The sequence below is a fragment of the Perna viridis genome, chromosome 1 (assembly GCF_037379345.1).
Source record: "Perna viridis isolate PV_CMFRI_1.1 ecotype Kerala chromosome 1, ASM3737934v1, whole genome shotgun sequence".
Lineage (NCBI taxonomy): Eukaryota > Metazoa > Mollusca > Bivalvia > Mytilida > Mytilidae > Perna > Perna viridis.
This window is the reverse complement of record NC_142445.1, coordinates 36,150,271-36,169,087: the sequence shown is the minus strand read 5'-3', so window position 1 is coordinate 36,169,087 and position 18,817 is coordinate 36,150,271. Positions and strand designations below refer to the sequence as shown.

The following is an 18,817-nucleotide window of genomic DNA, read 5'->3' as shown; positions in this document are numbered from 1 at the left end:
TAAATATTCAATCTGACGTAAGATTAAGGTGATATAAACCTTGTGTTAGATACCACACAGTAATAGAACGGGTTTAACTACTGAATTCTTCTTCTTGGCAATAAAATATCATAGAAGGAGATAGCAGAAACTAATTTTGTTGTATTAGTATGAATTGGATTGCATAAATGCCAGTAGTCCTTTGATCAAGTTGATAATAATATATTGCAATGTGTAAAATATCGCAAAGCATATTGAAAGCAAAATGCACTATGTTTTGCAAGAGTCGTTAAAGGAACCAAGATTCGAGCGGAAATCAAAAGAAAAATATTCCAAGGATAAATACTAGACAAGGAAAATAGACACACACAACAAAATACAAGAAATAAATAAAATAACACCTTCGAAGAAACAAAAATAAATGGGCAACCCGGACTCAACTAACAGGGAGTACGGACCAGGTGCAACGGTAGGTGAAGCATCCTCTGCTTTTCTAGGGATGTCATCGAGTACTGAAATACCCAGAATGAAGTATCAAACTGATACACAGTCAATCTTTACCCCATAGGACATGTCTACGGGATCAGAATAATAATTGTTCGACTTAATATTGATCTGTAAGCCTTCAACTCTTTTGAATCATACTGTTACATGAAAGATGTAAATGGTTAATTACTGTGTAGCAATAAGAGACTATCCAGGGGTTGCTACTGGTAAATTGTAAAAGTAATTGTCTTATAAAAACTGGATCCCAAGAGGTCAAAATCGCCGATAAACTTCCATTAATGTTCAGTCAAACACAAGTCATTAATAGTAAACATTTCTATAATTGGTCATATTTTTAATCAGGCCTAATATTTATTGATACATGAACCATATCACTTAATAGTTATTCACTGTCTATACTTTTTATAGTTCTTGCTAAAGGAAAACTACGATTCAATAAGATTTATCATTTGATTGCTGTAGCCATATATATGGTGGGCAGTCGATGAGTATGCGTATAGCCGACTCAGTACACCCATCGTTTGTTCTACCCAAGCCCTAATTCACGAAAGTATATATCACGCATGCTCATTGAGTCAAGTCGAAAGGGTTTATACTTTAGCATTGACCATTTGAAAATTGTTGTATATTTTAATTCATCTAAACAGATTTTTTTTACAGGTATTCGATTGCAACTTTCCACCTTTGACAGTACAGTATTTTCATAGTGGGTCACCATTATTAACAGAAGACCAAATCAAATTTCGTGCATTTAGATTTACAAAATACTCTACCGAAATAGAAAACTTTTACGTCACTGTTCGAATTGTGAATTCTACTCATGACTTAGTACGGACTAGAGGACTTAGGTCTGTTGTTGTGCCAGAAGCTAAAGCTGTTTCAAATATAATAGATTCAAAGGTATTATCGTTTAATCTGAGGAATCATCAAAATGCGTCATGTACCGTATCATTTTCACGTCATCGAACAGTTTGGCCACTTGCTGGCAACCTAATCATTGCAGATTCTCTAGAAGCTGTAGATAATTTCAAAAAGTCATGTCATGAGTTTTTGTTATCGCAAATTCATTACCAGCATCTTAAATCTCATAGCCCTGATGTCGATTACATTCCTCTGAAAATCGAACTTTCTGATTCTAAAACAACACATGAACCGACTGTTGAAAATTTCTTTTTACCAATATATATCAAAGATGTTCAGCCAAATTTTCCTCCGACGTCTTCTCATCGTAGCATATACATGATGGATGTAGATCAATTTGTTCTGTCTTCAATAATTCCAGGAGTTATTTTTGCAGAAGATTATGAAACACCCAACTCTCGGCTCGTTTATAACATAAGCCACCCACCAGGAGAAAACGGGGGTTATTTCGTGAATTTGGACGACCACACGACACCCATCACTTCTTTTCAACAAACTGACATAGAGAATGAACGAATAGCATACCAACCACCCGCCATCAGCTATCTTGAGCAAAGAATTTACAAAGTTGGCTTTACCGTATTTGATAGTCATTTTGCACATAGCCAGGAAATATATTTGCATATAGCTGTTCGATCTTCTGCAACGACAGCGCCAAGAGTGTCTAGAAATAGCGGTTTGGTAATTCTCGAAGGACAGTCGCGACCGATTACTCAAGATAATTTAAGAATTGTCGATAGAGACAACGTCAACAAAGTTCGCCTGTATGTCACCGGTGGACTTTTTCATGGACGCATAGAAGTAAACAGCAAACCCTCTCTTTACTTTTCAGTCGAGGATTTACAACGAAGATCTGTAGTTTATGTACATGATGATAGCGAAACTACTAAAGATCGGATTGATATAAGAATTAGTGACGGTGTCAATACAGTTCTTACAAATTTTCCAATTACAATAATACCAAAAGACGACACAGCGCCATATGTAGTTAATAATTTAGGCTTAGAGTTAAACAAGGGTGGTTTGAAAAAATTCAACACAGATATATTAAAAGCTCATGACATCGACACCGTTGATAGCAATATCATATTCGTAATTGTTCATCCACCTGAGGCTGGAGAAATAATACGTCGGCTTCGTAGAGCAGAAACTGGGACTAGAGTAACTAGATTCTCACAGCGTGATATTGAACGAGGTGCAATATACTACCGTCATTTTGGGCGAGAGATGTTCGTGGACTCGTTCCAATTTCGTATCAGAGATCAACACGATCCACCTAATAAATCAAATGTCGAAACATTTAACATTATTATTCACCAAGTTAATGAAAACCCCCCAGAGTTGTCACCTGACGCTACTCGCCTAATGCACGTATTAGAGAATGACCTTGCTTACATAACAAAAGCAGAACTTCAATATACTGATAAAGAATCCGACGATAACCAACTAACATACATAATAACTGCACCACCATATTTTGTTGCAAACAGGGGACATGAAGATGCTGGGCGTCTCATTGCAACACACAATATGTCAATGGTATCAAAAGACCCGTCACTCAAAGAAATACGTACTTTTAAGCAAGAAGATATCAACCATATGAAAATTGCTTACATGCCACCATTGACGGACATTGGGTCATCTGGTAGACTTGTCAGGTTTGTCTATACCGTACAAGACGCCAGCGGCAATCGGGTTCTCGGTCAATATTTTGATATTGATGTACAACCAGTTAATGACAAGGCCCCAACATTCGTTACCTCAAAACTACTAGTCGAGGAAGGTGGCATCTTAGGAATAACTACAGATCAACTTTCTGCTACAGATGTAGACACTAAACCAACAGAACTCTTTTTCATCGTAGAAGCAACCCCGTCATTTGGTGTCCTACAGAAAGCTGGTGACGTCATGACTACTGGGGGTAAATTCAATTTAAAGGACCTGAAAAAGAAACGAATCAGGTGAGTTAGTAATAGATATTCAGCCATTATCAATGAGCAATTAGTAAGAAAAACAGCAGTATTAATTTGGTACTTTGCGAAGTGCTTAGTTATAAATACACTTTGACAAAAAAGTAATTGGAACAACAGGAATACAATACCAACATGAACGAAATTAAAATGCCAACAAAATCTAACACACCCACAAATTGCAATTAAAATAAACTAGATATCATAAGACGAAATCCATCAATGTGCACCCGCCATAAATAAATGCTGGTGAATTTGTTTCAAGACAGTCTAATGGTAAACCTGGTATCAAATTTCAATATATTGTCGTAAAGGGAAAAACGTTACAACCCGGACACAGTTTGTCACACAAAAGGGGGGAAAAGGAAAAAAATACCCCCCCCCACAAAAAAAAAAACAAAACAAAACAAAACAAAACAAAAAAAAACAAAACAAAAACAGTAACATTTGACGTTATGTTAAATGCCAGAATGTCGTTTACCGTCGTTTTTGGGTTGTCAACAATTGTGCTTAATATCAAATACTTATTTTGAATGATATAAATGTTCCAGACTGCGCACAATTTGTTACAGACGGACGAACAGATTGATCACTTTAGAACACCCACCGCATTTTGTGACGAGACGTTTTTGTGATGTAAAACAAATTCAGTAAAATGTGCTTATTATCATTCGGAAAAGAACTTTGAAAAAACATCAACATCAACTGCAACAAGGCATTTACGTGACAAAACTCCAATGAAAAACGAATATTTTTAAAGTTTTATTTTGTGCAGTCTTTTGGTTGAATGTATAGAAATTTTACAGTTTCTACTTAGTAAGCTACGTTATCTGAAATTGAAATGATAGGATGCAAATATGTTTGAGAAAATGTAAGCACTTTAAAAATGTCCTTATTTCTTTAATGCATTATCGATACGACAAGGCACTATGCCTTTTTGTTTTGTTTTTTTTTTAATCCAACATTCATTGGTCCATAAGCACACATCATCTAAACTGATGTCTGAAAAGATCATTGTAAAAATCATGGCGTTAATCAACATTCTTGTTCTATCTGTGTTGTAGTTAGAATAATTTGTGAAGAAAAGAACGCACAAAAATGCTTGGAATATGTTTTAAGTTTCTGTGCTATTTCACACATAATCGCTCTCGTAATCACAACTAATTAAAGTAATGGTTATCTAAGAAAAATATTACAAGCTTTAATCATCCTCCTTTTTGTAGAAATTCTCTTCATTAGAAAGTAATCAATATGAAGACTTATGAAATCATTTTGTGTTTGCTGAAAGGAGTTCTGAGGTTTTACAGAGCTACCCCAGACAAAGTCAAGAGAAAATTACAAGAAATTATATTTAATGACTATTCCTGACCAATGGAAAAATCTTTGAAGTAGGCTCTGTTTTTAATGAACACAAATATTATATCTCGTTTGATGTTTCTATTTTTTGTGGAAGCCAAACTCTTTTTCTCCGGCAATGCAATTACGAAATCAATGGTTGATGTTATATTTCACAACATTAATTCCAAAGACAAACTTTCAATAGCACCGAAACGTGGCATATGAATTTTAAAACCAAATTCTATTTTCACATACTGTTTTATAGATCCATTCAAACTACAAAGGAAACCGATATTAATAGCATTGTAGTAAATTGGTGCAAATATAATTCTCCGGGAAAACAAACTATTCCATGAGTAAAGGTCGTATTTTATAATCATTAATAATTGCACTGTGTTCAAAGCCATTTGTAAATCGGACTTAATCTAATGAAAAGAAAATATATCATGACATATTTTCGATTCGAAAGTAATTTGTCTTCTCACCAAGTTCTGATTTATATGATCATTTGTAAACAAAATGAACAAAAATCGACAACCTTTATTATCAGTGAAAACATCTATGAGAGTTATAATAAACAACATAACTGCTCCAAACGCTTTAACGAAAATATTGAACAAACTGATATAAAAAGATACTTGCAGAAAAAAATACATTTTACGTTAACAAAGATTTGAATTACTAGGCTGGTCCATTTTAACTTTAATATGTTTGAAAATTAATACACTTTAAATTAATACACTTTCATATTCGCCTCTCAGATTTCATAAGCTATGTTTTTTCTGAAATATTTGGTAGGAATTAATGATACTATGTTCCTTGTTTATTTATTATGTCATCATGATGATAAAGCATAAAAACTTAATAAACGAGAGGAAACATGCAATAAAATATCAGAACGGGCACAGTATTACATAGAATGTGTAATAAGTAGACTCAAACTGACTCGTTTTTTTTATTGTGTAATATAAGCTTTATCTATTTCACTTTGCCTGTATTTTATTAATCAAACAAACAGAAGAAAGTTGGATGGACGAGAGGATGATGTGACTAATCTAAGTACTTAATGATTCATGATCAAGACATGCACAATCATGATAGAATCAGAATTTATTTTGTCTACGAATCTAATGACAGAATATTTATATTGACAAATATTATCGACATTGTTAAATGTTAAAATAAACAACCATGTAATTGGATAATTAGGTCAGCAATTTGTCTTTTTTTTTAACTTCTAATTGATTTTTATCAATATTTAAAAAAAAGTGTATTTTTGTTGTAGTTGTTGTTAAAAGTAATCAAGCACAAGTAGTACAAAGATATGAATATTACAATTCATATCTAATATCAGTAGTTTTATACTGTAATTTCCCAATCTAGTGAAATAAAATAATCATAATATTCTGATGAGGGAATCCATGAAAAAACCAGGCAGTGAATGACACATGATAAATTTTATTTTAAAAAAATACATTTCATATTAAAATGTATCTTTGCTCGAAGTTGAAAGCTGGTTTTTGATTTTTTTTTTTCAACAATTAAATAGAAATAAAATGCATAGAAAGCATTGAAATTCATTGAAAATAGGGAGATAACTCTTTAATTTGAGCAAAATTTGGTTTCTTTGTTAGGGAATTTTAAGATCAACTTTTGAGCAATCCATTGTCGATTTAGAACAAACTTTAATCTATTTGACATAGATGAATTATGATATATATATATATTACATTTGGAAACAAATCAGTAGGATAAAATTTACACTGTGCCACTCATATCATATGATCGGCTTAATTTTTACGTGGACAGCTTCTTAATATTTGCAAATGACTTCATGAATTCCATGTTGTAGGTATGTGAACGATGGATCTGATGTTATCTTGGATACGTTTACTCTAACATTATCTGACGGTATTAACCAAGCAACAAGGGTGATGTCTGTCAATATTGTTCCACTCGATGACGAAACCCCCCAACTTGGCAAAAACCTCCGCCCCCGTCTCATTGTGTCCGAAGGCTCCGAGGCTTTTATAACTTCAGCGGTGCTGTCAGCAACAGACGTAGATACCGACGACAAAAATCTCGTTTTTCTGATAATAAAACAGCCTAAGCATGGAGTAATGCAGTTAAATAACAGACCAGCAACCAAGTTTACACAACAGAATGTCAAAGATAAACTTGTCAAATATATACACACTGCAGGGGAAATTGGAACAGCTATAATGAAGGACAGCGTGACTTTCATTGTTTCTGATCAGAATTATCTTGCAACTGCAGACCTACCAGTGTATGATTTGAATATTACTATAACACCAATTGATAACTCGAAGCCTACAATCATAACTGGAAGGGAAGTCTCAGTAAAAGAGGGTGGTACAATTACTTTAACACCTGACATCATTACTGCGAAAGACCCTGACACTGACCCGGACGAAATCCAGTTCATAGTCGTGAGGCAACCTCAGTGGGGTTTCATTGAGAATATAAAACCAAGTCCGGGGTCGGAGAAATCCAACAAAGGGAAACGAATAACAACTTTCCGGTTGCAAGATATAATTGATAACTCAGTAAATTTTGTTCAAGCGACCCATAAAGGAGTCGAACCAGTTTATGATGACATGGAAGTCTATGCGACTGATGGAAACCATAGGTCATCAATCAAAAACTTTGGTATAAGAATTCTACCTCAGAATGATGAAGAGCCTACTGTTATGCTTCATGATTTTAGTCTAAATGAAGGTGAAAGCATGATGATGGACAAATCAATGATTGATGCAGTAGATATGGACATGCCCAAAGATAAACTGAACTTTGCCATTTCACAACCCCCAGAACATGGAAACATTGTTGCTATGATTAGAACGCGAAATGGCGATGTTGAGGCTGCTATTGAAGAATTTAATTCAGATGAGCTACACTCTGGTCTCAGGTTGAAGTATAAACATGACAATACCGAGAATTTCCATGACAAATTTGCCGTCACTGTATCGGATGGTAGACATGAAGTGAAAAGACTGTGTAACATCACTGTTAATCCCGTAAACGACGAACGACCAGAAATCACAAAAAATGCAGGTCTTCAGTTAGAATATGGAGACTATGCTATGATTTCTAGCGTTGTTTTGCAATCAACAGACCCAGACAACAGTCAAAATGAAGTGTATTACATACTGACATCAACTCCCAAGAAGGGATCTCTACAATTTTGTTCAGATCCTTACATACCGTCAAGGGTTTCTGCTTGTTCAGATTTACGTGTTGGATCAAATTTTACACAATATGATATAGATATGAATCGAATTCGTTATGTTCACACAAAACGTATGGGAAATTCAGAAACTGATAATTTCCGTTTTCTCTTGTCTGATGGAAGAAACAAAAGGCATATTGAAACATTTGAAATTAGAATAAGAAACTCAAGAAAGGCTAACCTAGCTTTACTAAACAAAGGAATAGAAGTAAGAGAAGGAGAAAGGACATCAATAACTTCTTCAGACCTAAATGCTTCTGATGAATCTACTAAGCCTGAGGAAATAGTATTCGCTATTACTCAACCACCAAAACATGGACAGATTGAAAACATTTATAAGCCTCTTGTCAGCATAACGAGCTTTTCTCAACTTGATATTGCTGCTCAGAAAGTTGTTTACAACCATTTGTCGAAAGGCGATAATACTAAGGATTCATTTTCATTTACGGTAACAAACGGCCTTAGTCAAGCTAAAGATGGAGTATTCAATATTAAAATTGAACCACTAGATCGAGTTTTGCCATCATTACGTAAAAATAATCTCATTGAAGTTTCTCAGGGAAGTGACATTGTTCTTAACTCAGGGAATCTTCTAGCCGAAGATCCTGATACTCCGAGCTCGAACATAACATATATCATTGCCAAACCCCCTACATTTGGTCATATTTACAAGGGAGGACTTGTAGAAACCAGAAACTTCACACAAAGGGACATCGACTTAGGGTACGTTACGTATGAAAGTGAGTTGTCTTATGCTGGACTAGATAACTTTTTATTTACAGTGTCAGATGGTCGTCACAGTGGTTTCTTGGTGAATGAAACACTTCAAACAAATCCAGTTATCTGTAGTATATTTGTAAATCCCACTGTAAATGATGCACCTAAACTAATAGTTAACAGTCCCCCTGACACGCTGGAGTATTTCGGACAGGAAAAATATGGATTCAGGTTATCAAGTCGAAATTTAAAGGCGGTTGATTCAGATACCGATAATAGTAGACTTATGTATATCATTGTCAAACGCCCAATGTTTGGTCACATTCAAAATGTTGCAACTAAACGATTTGTCAGACGAAGATTTACACAAAAAGACCTTGATGAGAATAGTTTACTGTATATTTTAAATGAAAATACGGACATTGCCAAAGATCACTTCATTTTCCGTATCATGGACAGCAGAGGGAACAGCTTAGATGAAATAAAGTGAGTGGCTTTGTATCTTATTCTTACACTAATTATGGTACTTTAAGTATAGATTAATCTTCGGGATATGAACAGATGTAAAACTATACCGAACAGTGAATCAAAAAGGGGTATACAAAATATCTAACATCAAATAGCTGAGATAGATCTACGCATAAGGATTTACAAAATTTCAAACGTGGTAAAATGAAAATAGCAAGACAATATGATGCGCAACTCTTTTTTGATCAAGTTCAATTTTACAAATTAACTATATATTTTATTGAATCCAAAATGTATGTATGGAAAAGAAGACCCCAATGTTTTGCTTTGCAGTGAAAGTAAAAATGTACATGACAAATTGGAGAAACGCACTACATACCAAATCGATGATAGGTGCATTAATGGGTTTTACGGGTGGGTAATATGCATTTTATTTGCATGTATATATAATACTGTCGACATAATGATACGATTAGAGACGATAAACTGACTAATAAAGCCGATTTCAAAACACACCTGAAAAGTCACCTGTGACACGAAAAAGTACTAAGAGGCTCTTAAAGTATGCACGATCATATGAAAACATGATTCAAATGGGATTATACTCTTTAAGATTCTTAACCTTTTAGTTTTTTTTTTCAAATCCAGATATAAAAAGTGTGCAGACAGTTTGCATGTAAAAAGATAACAATTATCAAGTTAAGAACTGAACGCGTTCCAAACGCCCTACAAAGGTTTAATGATACTGATTGTTCAAATGATATAAAATCAGGTCGTCGATAACATTCTTTTAACTTTTTTCTACCTGATTACAGATTTGAACTCGGCTGGTCAATTGTTGAGTTTGCAAAGAAAGATATAGTGGTTTGTGAGAATGTTGGAACCTTGAGTGTTGCACTCAGGAGAAGAGGTGCTCTTGACAGTATGGCTTTTGTAGGAATTGCTATAAGAGAAATGTCTGCTACAGAAGGAATGGATTTTGTACCAAGTACTGCTCAGCAAGTCCAATTTAATCCAGGTATAAATATAACAGTAATATTGTCATTTTAAAAACAAACAACAGCTACACTTATTAAGAAAGCAATTCATATGGACAATTATTCGGGTTCACTGCATGTTAACAGTTAGAAAACAGTAAGTGTTCTTTTAAATGTTATTTCATTGCAAAATAAAGTTCTGTCAATATAACCATATACATATACATATTTCTATTGCATAATAAGAGCTATGTGCCAAATAAGAATATTTGTTCAGCATATTCATTAAAACTCTTAAATGTAAAGAAAACTCGTTTATATGTTTTAGGACAAGCACAAGCATTTTGGGACGTAAGAATACCTGATGATAAGATAGAAGAGGAAAACGAAAAGTTCAGAATAGTCTTAGAGGAACCGGTGAATGCAATCATGGGAAACAATGAGCGAGTTACAGTACGAATAATAAATGCAAGAAAAGGTACACATAAATATATCACTACATGTATTTGGATATAATATTTTGTTTTTAACACAGCAAGTTAAATTATAAATAAAGAATGCAAAGATTTACATTTACGCTTTAAAAGGTCGTTTAATCTTATCCGTTGATGTTTCCACCACTCGAATTCAAGTATGAATACAACAATGCCAATCAAATAGATTGCAAATTTTGATATGCTGCACATGTGTTTCAAGGAGTAACCTCTCATCAGAAGCATTAAGGAAACGTATGTATCACAAAAAATGTGTGCAAGAAGTACTCAAAACACAAAATATAGACATAGGTGCCAAATCCAACACCCAGAGTTTTTACCATTAATAATTCAAAGCATGAAGACTCAGTGTTTTAGGTAATAATGAAATAAATCTCATTAAATTAGTTTCAATGAAAATATTAACTTCATAAACTTGAAAACCTATGATTGTTGAGTTTCATTTAAAAATTATAACTTGGCATTCAATAACCATCAATGATTTAGATATGACAGTTGGCGGTTACAGTATAACATACATAAAACAAATTGAAAACAAATTGCAAAAAAATATAGATTCATTTCACTTGAAGCATTATTCATTTACTTAATTATCATTTCTTTCACTCCTTTGTCGTAATAGGAGAATGTGACCAATATATCGGCATGATTTCAAAGGACACAACAGAATTAGACGATATTGATAATGGTTTCAGACCTGGAGCAGGAAAAACAGACACTGTCATAGGAGTAAGAATGCTTCTAATTATTTTCATCTATCACGATTTTCCAGCAATACCATCCTTTTGGTTTCTGGCAAGTCTGGGCGATTTTCTAATTAGCCTATTTATGTCTTTATGAAAAGCAACAGTGTAATATTATTTGAACTTGATTTACCTGAAAATATATAATAGTAACGCACATTAAATGTGAAATAAATTCATTGAATGCTGATTAGGAACTATATGAACTATATAATAACATATATTAATATAAAATAAATTCATTCAATACTGACTAAATGAATATGAACTGTAGATGCAGTCAAAACTGGAATATGTCCAAAGCATATCACATAATAAAAAACATAACATATTTTGTTACAATAACACCATTCTTAATCTTCGTATAAAATGCATCGATAACTTTAAAGGCAATGCAAAGAAACGCTCTTGAATTACTTAGGTAAGTTTTCAAAGCATTTCTGAAAATATGAAATAGATTTCAGAATAACAACTAAAACCTTCTGTATTGAAATGCAATTTCGGACTAAACAAAATCACTTGAGAATTAATTTTAAATATCAGCAATATTGAGTAGGGGTCAGTACATTGTGTACAGTGCTTAAACGCCCTAGTTAAAATCGTGCCGAACTTTAAGCACGCCAAAACAAAAACATGCACTCTTTGCGGGGTGTTAATCGAATTGGAAGAGATAAGACGTCAAAAGTTACAAAAACTTTAACATTGAACTGGAGATTGGCACTTTAATTACAGATAAAAATGATAGCTTAAGAGTGTGATGTTAGTTTTGGTGAAGGTTTCTGATCCTGTCAAAATAGTTTTGGGAATACATGAACGATGCAACAAAAGCATGCCCATTTATAAATAAGTACATTTTATTTCACATTTATGAGATTGAAGAACATGCCATTATTTTTTTTTTCGCAAAGACACTTGTCAATTAGAACAGAATTTACTTGTAAATGTGAAAATCCATCTATACAAGCTATCAACTTGAACAAAATATTACTTCAACATATTTCCATATTTTTAACAATTAGTTTCACGATAAGACTAAACATAAACTAGTAATTAATCATTAAGGGAAATGGAATATTATCTTAGGTTGTCCGTCTTAGACACAGATTTTACTCCGATAGACCTTGATTTATTCTTGATGTCTTTTATTCTTTATTCTGCAGCGGCCATCCTTGACACAGTTTAAGTCGTCTAATCCTATCGACAACACATATAACACAGAACCTGGAAAGAAAAATGATGACAGCAACATTAATAAAACATCTGGAGAAAAAGCCAAGAAGAGAAAAAGAACTAGAAACAATAGAAAGAAAAACAAAAATAGAAAAAAGAAGAGAAAGGGAAAGAAACGGAGGAGAAATAAGAAAACGAAAAGACGAAGGAAGAAGACTCCAATACCAAAAATAAATATTCAGGTAAGAAAACCTTAATATTTTCAATTGACACATCGAATTCGATACATAGTCCTTTTTCAGTACTAAAGTTTGAAAAAAAACCTGCAAAAGTAACCAAAAAAAAAAAGAATAACCAAAGAGAAATGGTGATCTTACACGACAACAAGTAGACATTAAAACTGCTTGAATGCACAATAAATCTCAAGTGTATTATTCAAAATGATAACATGAAAAACAAAATTGTGCCATTTTTTCTTTATAGTCACCATTTTCATGGCTATTTTCAAATATATTTATAAATATGTACAAAACCTGTTCATTTTTTCAAATAACGCAAACTTATAAACCCCATAGGCACCTCAAGAGTGTACTTCGACGACAAAAGGACTGTTACATTTCGATTTGTTTACTCAACAAATGTACATTTGTGGAAAAGATGGAAACTGGAAGAGGTGGACATCAGACAGCACTGACGAGCAGTCTGATAGTCAGTCAGGCGGGAACAAATGTAATAGTGGTAAGTATATGTGTTTAAATCAAGTCTTTGTAAGAATCGGGCAATATGTTAAGTATTACACACAAACATATATGTTTTTTATTAGCAACTCGGCAGGTCTTTCTAGAGGAAGACAGTTACTCTACCGGTGTACCTGGTCCATCCTTCCAGTTTTTAGTGGCGTCTGAGTTGCTCATTTACTTTTGTGACTTTGTATGTATAATTTGGTTATTTATGTTCTTTGTTGTATTTGTCTGTTTCCCATTTCTGGTCTTTGTCCCTGGATTACATTCTTTTAAATTCCGCTAGAATTTTGGTTCTCTTGATTACTCTTTTCGACCAGACTTTTTGGACTTATCTACTTAAAATCTATGTAAATCGAAAAATGTGGGGAAAAAAACTGCCATACGTTATATTCTGAATCTAAATCAAACTTTGGTAATTAAAAAAACAATTTGCATAATGATAGATTTTTATTTTTTTTACCTGATTCTTACGAAGACGCACTTAATTTGAAATAGGAAAAGGTTATACTTAAAATAAATTTGAAGAAAGCGGTTTGAATAAATAAAGTGCCATTTTTATTGTTTAATCGTTTGCCATTTTTACAGTTTAATTATGCAAGAAGAGTCAATAGAAAGATAAAACGTAAATTATGTTGAGAATTTTAGATAATGTAAGTTGACCCGTCTTATCAAATAGTATTATGGCACAATGTAATTTGGCATACATTAAAGTCAGAAAGTGTTAATATAAATTAACTTTATCGATGTTGAAACTGCAAAATACTAGTATTATTTCATCGTATTTCTAAAAGTGGAAGTATCATTACCGATGGTACAAAATAGTGGAAATCCGAGGACATATTAAACCGGCAACATCAAAATGACAACCTAGGATAAACCAGTATAACATAAAATAATCAAAATGCACACACGAACAAAGCACGAACCCCACTATAAAAAACCTGGGAAGGTGAGTAATTTTTGTTTGTTGTGAGAGGCCAATGTAAGGTAATTTATAGAAATACCTTTTTCTTCTTCTACCATGAGCAACCTGAAACGTATACTGACAAAAAGTCATTTATTTTTTTCATATTTCAGGAGCCCATTTTGAAGGAAGGTGTTATACCTTTGTCAACGAGAGACTCACTTGGAATGCTGCTCAGTATAAATGTGCTTCATTGTCGTCTATGAAATCCACAATAACTTCAGTCAGATCTAAGGAACATTTTGATTTCCTTATTAGTTTGTCTAATAAAAAATCTTTCTGGATTGGTAAGTTTGATCTTTATTCAATTTATTTTGTACTTTTACCTGAAATAAAATAAGACAAACCAAAACTATCCCCATTTTAACAAGAGTAAGATACATGTTTAGGAATCGGGGCCAAAGTTGTTTCTTAATCATTTCTTTGCATACCGTAGATTTATGTCCCTTTTCTTCTTTACTTATCACAACACGAAGCCTATGTAACAGTTAGTGTAATACGTACAAGTGCAGTTGGATTAGTTGTCAATTTCTGTAAATATTGTTCCGAAAAGAACGTCTGACTTAATTTTTGCTACTTTAAAATTGATCTCATACTTTCGCTGTTTTGTCATAAAATAAGGGTTACAACAGAATTAACGAACACTTATCCGTTTCAAAATCAAGTCAAGTCCAAAATAAATCTGGCAAATAGATATTGCACCCCCGGAGCAGTTGGTACCGCAATGGTGGGTTAGATCTAGGTTTTACAGCGCTAAACCTCAATCTTCCATTCCTATTCCAAACATTTCATCAATTTTGAAAGTGTCGAATGCAGTCAGCAATCCATCTATTACAGAAATCAGAATGAAAACTTAATAATCATATACATTTTTTGTATTTTTTTCTCACTATAACTTTGGGTGTATAAATCAATATATTCTAATTGATATGTCTACATGCTAGAGCTTCAATCACAAGTTTTCATAGCACACGTATATTTACCTGAAAAAGTTAACTGATTAAAAATGTCTTATTGGCATTCATAATCACTGGCTTTTTGAATATCATATTTGTTGCATCTGGCAATAAATCAGAAGAAAATGTATATATTCAGGAAATGTGAATGGTTGCCCCATATATTCGACTGGCAAACACGTCTTTATACACGTGTAATTTCTTAATTGATAATTTTCTATTATTGAGGATCCTTTCAGGAGAAAGATACGGTTCTAAAATACTTGCTTTGAATATATTAGTAAGTCATTAACAATTTTGTACAATCTGGGTTTTGCTTCCTAGTGGAAAAGAAATATTGCTTGACTGAGGAGAATTTTTATGATTGGTATAAAAGTTAATCAAAGTAATTTTAATCTTTTATGACTTATAATTATTCTATTTGTAGGTTTGAATAATAAAGAGAATCCTAAAGTTTGGAAATATCTGAACTATGATCCATATCAATTCGCTAACTGGGGTGTTAGACAGCCCAACACGAGTGGGCGAAATCTTAATAAACGCTGTGTACAAGTGGGTAAAAATCACACTTGGCGAAATAAACGCTGTGATACAACCACAAAAAGGTTTATATGTGAAGGAATTCCAAATACCAAATCAACTAAAACAAAGCGATCACGTTCAAGAAGGAGACATAGATATTCATGGAACTTTTAAAACAGTTTTTATGTCAGTTTCATTGTAGAAATTGGCAAATATGAACAACAAAGGTTGTGACTGAATATTAAGCGAACGTGGTGATATGTCTCTGACAAAAGATAGTGCTGACAGAATAACTGATGTGAAATTTCATATCATTTTGAAATAAAATGTATATTACTGCATATGTTTTGCAACGTTGTAAAATATCTCATTACAAAAATAGAAATATTAATAAATTATATATATATATATATATACAATAGAATGTTTGTAAATGCATATGAATGTTTAATGTGAAAAATATGCTAATTACAAGTGGAAAAATAGGGTAATTTTTAAAAATGTGCATGTACATATTGTTGTACCTAAATGCTTATAAGTTGAGTCAGTAGTAGATTTAAGTCATATATACCAAAGTTTATCATATAAGGGCATGACCATTGTGATGAAATTGAATGTAATTTTCATATGAACGATTATTTTGTCATAAAACAATTATATTTTGTAATTTTTATAGACATGACACTACGGTATTACTTCATGCTTTCAACAAATACTCCCATTTGAACCATTTCACATAACTTGTCAAATTCTTTATTAAAATTCACTCATAGTAGTTAGACAATATTGCTTTGTATCTATCTTATCAACGACTCAGATGATTTGTTTGTGTCACTGCCGTTTGGTCGCAATATGGTTGTTACAAAATGTAAGCAGCTAGAACTTCAGTTTAACAAAAAGTAGGCCTACTAATTTTCCGTTCCGTTGCTGCAGGACCCTATATACATTGACTGAATGGAACAGTTGATATGTATAATTTTAGTTATAATTACTATAAATGTAAAAATGTCCTTAGTATTGAATATTTGTTATATTTAAACAAATAATTGTTATACTTTCGCTCCGAAGGAGAAGATGGTTTACTGTTTATCCCTTGTCCGTGCGTTTGTCCGTAACACTTTTTCCGTCAGTTTTCCCAGCAGCTACTTATCACAGCGGTTTGAAATTTTGATACATTTTTCCTGTCGTTTTGCCATAGGGTGAGGTCTGTTTTCGGAAAAAAAATTCACAACAACTTCCTGTTTACCGAGGACTTTGTTAATTTTCTTTAGATCATGATTGAAAGCGGGGGTATTGGCCCATAGATTTCTTGTTTGATTTGTTTTATATATTCAGTTAATATAATGTTCTAATATTAAATATGAACCATACTGGACAGTTTAATTTGGTATTTCAGATTATTAACTTAATCTTATAGCATTTTTAAAATGTTTGTATATTTGTTATTATTTTTAAACTAATGTGAAAACAGTTTAAAGATGACTTTATCATACAAAGAAAGACATCAAATGAAACGTGTTTGAAAAAAAAAAAGAAAACTAAACTTGAACGAAATTCAAACAGGAAAAAGAGCACAACATTGATAAATCGTAGATTGAAATTTAGAACACTAAATACTTGTTAATACATGAGAATAATCTTGTTTTGACAAATCAGGAATTACTGAAGAATTTCAGAATATTTAGAACATGTGCTTTAGCGTAGAATCATTTCTGTTTTGTACAAATTTTGTATATACTATTGTAATTATAATGTTGTTGAGTTTGTAAGCAATAGTAAATATGACTCATGTTGCTTTATTATTTTGTATTAATAATGATAATAAAACAGATTTAGTGTTATATTGAAATTTTTTAGTGTATTGGTTTAATTATTTCAGTCAACAATATGGCATTATTTCTGAGTACATGTTGTAAAACACCTTACTTCACTTATCCTCTACATGCCCACTGTCACATTAGATCCGGATACACTGTCTCCATTTGTGTCTATCCTTGGCTGCTATTCTTGCTAACGTCCAACTACTCCAGACCACTTGTGATCTTTCTTGTTCAATAGTCTTCCTCCATGTTGTTTTATGCCGACCAATCTTTTGCTTTCCTTCAGGATGCCACACCAATGCTGTTACATATGTCCTAGTATTGTTCATTCTGAGCACATGTCAAATCCATCTCCATGAACTACTCTTGCTTTCAGCTGAAATTTTGAAAATGAATTGAAGTGGGGGAAAAAAGGGATCTAGTGATCTACAAGTAACATTTATATGAATATTTCAATGTATAAATGTAAGAAGAAATAAATTTAACCTATTTATGAAATTCAGAACCCTCCTCTGTACCGTAAGACTACTGTATTGGTCAAATTTGTACTTCATAATTCACTAGTGTCACCTTGTCAACACTCTACAAGAATTTGTTACAGCTAGGATAGTGGTGTGTTGCCTATGTATATTTTTTTTATTTCAAGGACTCTATGGTCGTTACCATGACTTGACTGACCAATATATAGACAATAACAGCGTATATAAAAAAATATAAACAATACAAAGATGAGGCTTTTTATTTGATTTCGTAAAATTTCTAGTAAATTAAATTAAGTCAGATTAAAAAAATTATATTGATATTTAACCTACTTATTTGAAGTGGATTATGGCATGGGTATAGAACATGACCAGTGAGACTTTGTTTAACATGATGTAACGAGAGAGCATGATTTGAAAATTATTCTCCGCCCGAGGATCGAACCCTAGACCGCTCGGTGACAAGCTAGCGACAAACCGATTGGGCTAAAGAATTAATCCTTTAGCTGAATCGGTTTGTCACCGAGCGGTCTAGGGTTCGATACTCGGTGGCGAAGTATAATTTTGGGAGTCAAATCATGCTCTCCCGTTACATTTGGCGCCCAACTAAAAAAACCCACGGGGTTTGGTTAACTATTGAGCTAGTGTTAGAGTCGTTCGTGGTACGAAGACTCTTAAGGTGGGGGAAATGTGGCAGGACGGCCTACCTGCGTTGTAGTAGGTAGTGAGATTTAAATAGCCAGTTAATTGACTTGGCTAAAGAATTAATTCTTTAGCCAAAGAGGTTTGTCGCTGGCTT

At 33.0% G+C, this 18,817-nt stretch overlaps 1 protein-coding gene across 1 annotated transcript in view; it reads left to right on the top strand.

Moving 5' to 3' along the window:
• The window catches only part of LOC148628562 (FRAS1-related extracellular matrix protein 1-like), a 39,160-nt gene extending 21,591 nt beyond the window's left edge, over window positions 1–17,569 (top strand). Inside the window, exons 3-11 of the mRNA XM_088590233.1 lie at window positions 1,147–3,368; window positions 6,568–9,168; window positions 9,966–10,168; window positions 10,456–10,605; window positions 11,244–11,350; window positions 12,525–12,776; window positions 13,110–13,272; window positions 14,355–14,528; window positions 15,625–17,569. Coding sequence (XP_088446359.1) covers window positions 1,147–3,368; window positions 6,568–9,168; window positions 9,966–10,168; window positions 10,456–10,605; window positions 11,244–11,350; window positions 12,525–12,776; window positions 13,110–13,272; window positions 14,355–14,528; window positions 15,625–15,893 — 6,141 coding nt within the window. The 3' untranslated portion in view covers window positions 15,894–17,569. The remainder of the gene's footprint in view (window positions 1–1,146; window positions 3,369–6,567; window positions 9,169–9,965; window positions 10,169–10,455; window positions 10,606–11,243; window positions 11,351–12,524; window positions 12,777–13,109; window positions 13,273–14,354; window positions 14,529–15,624) is intronic.
• Window positions 17,570–18,817: the final 1,248 nt, after the last annotated feature.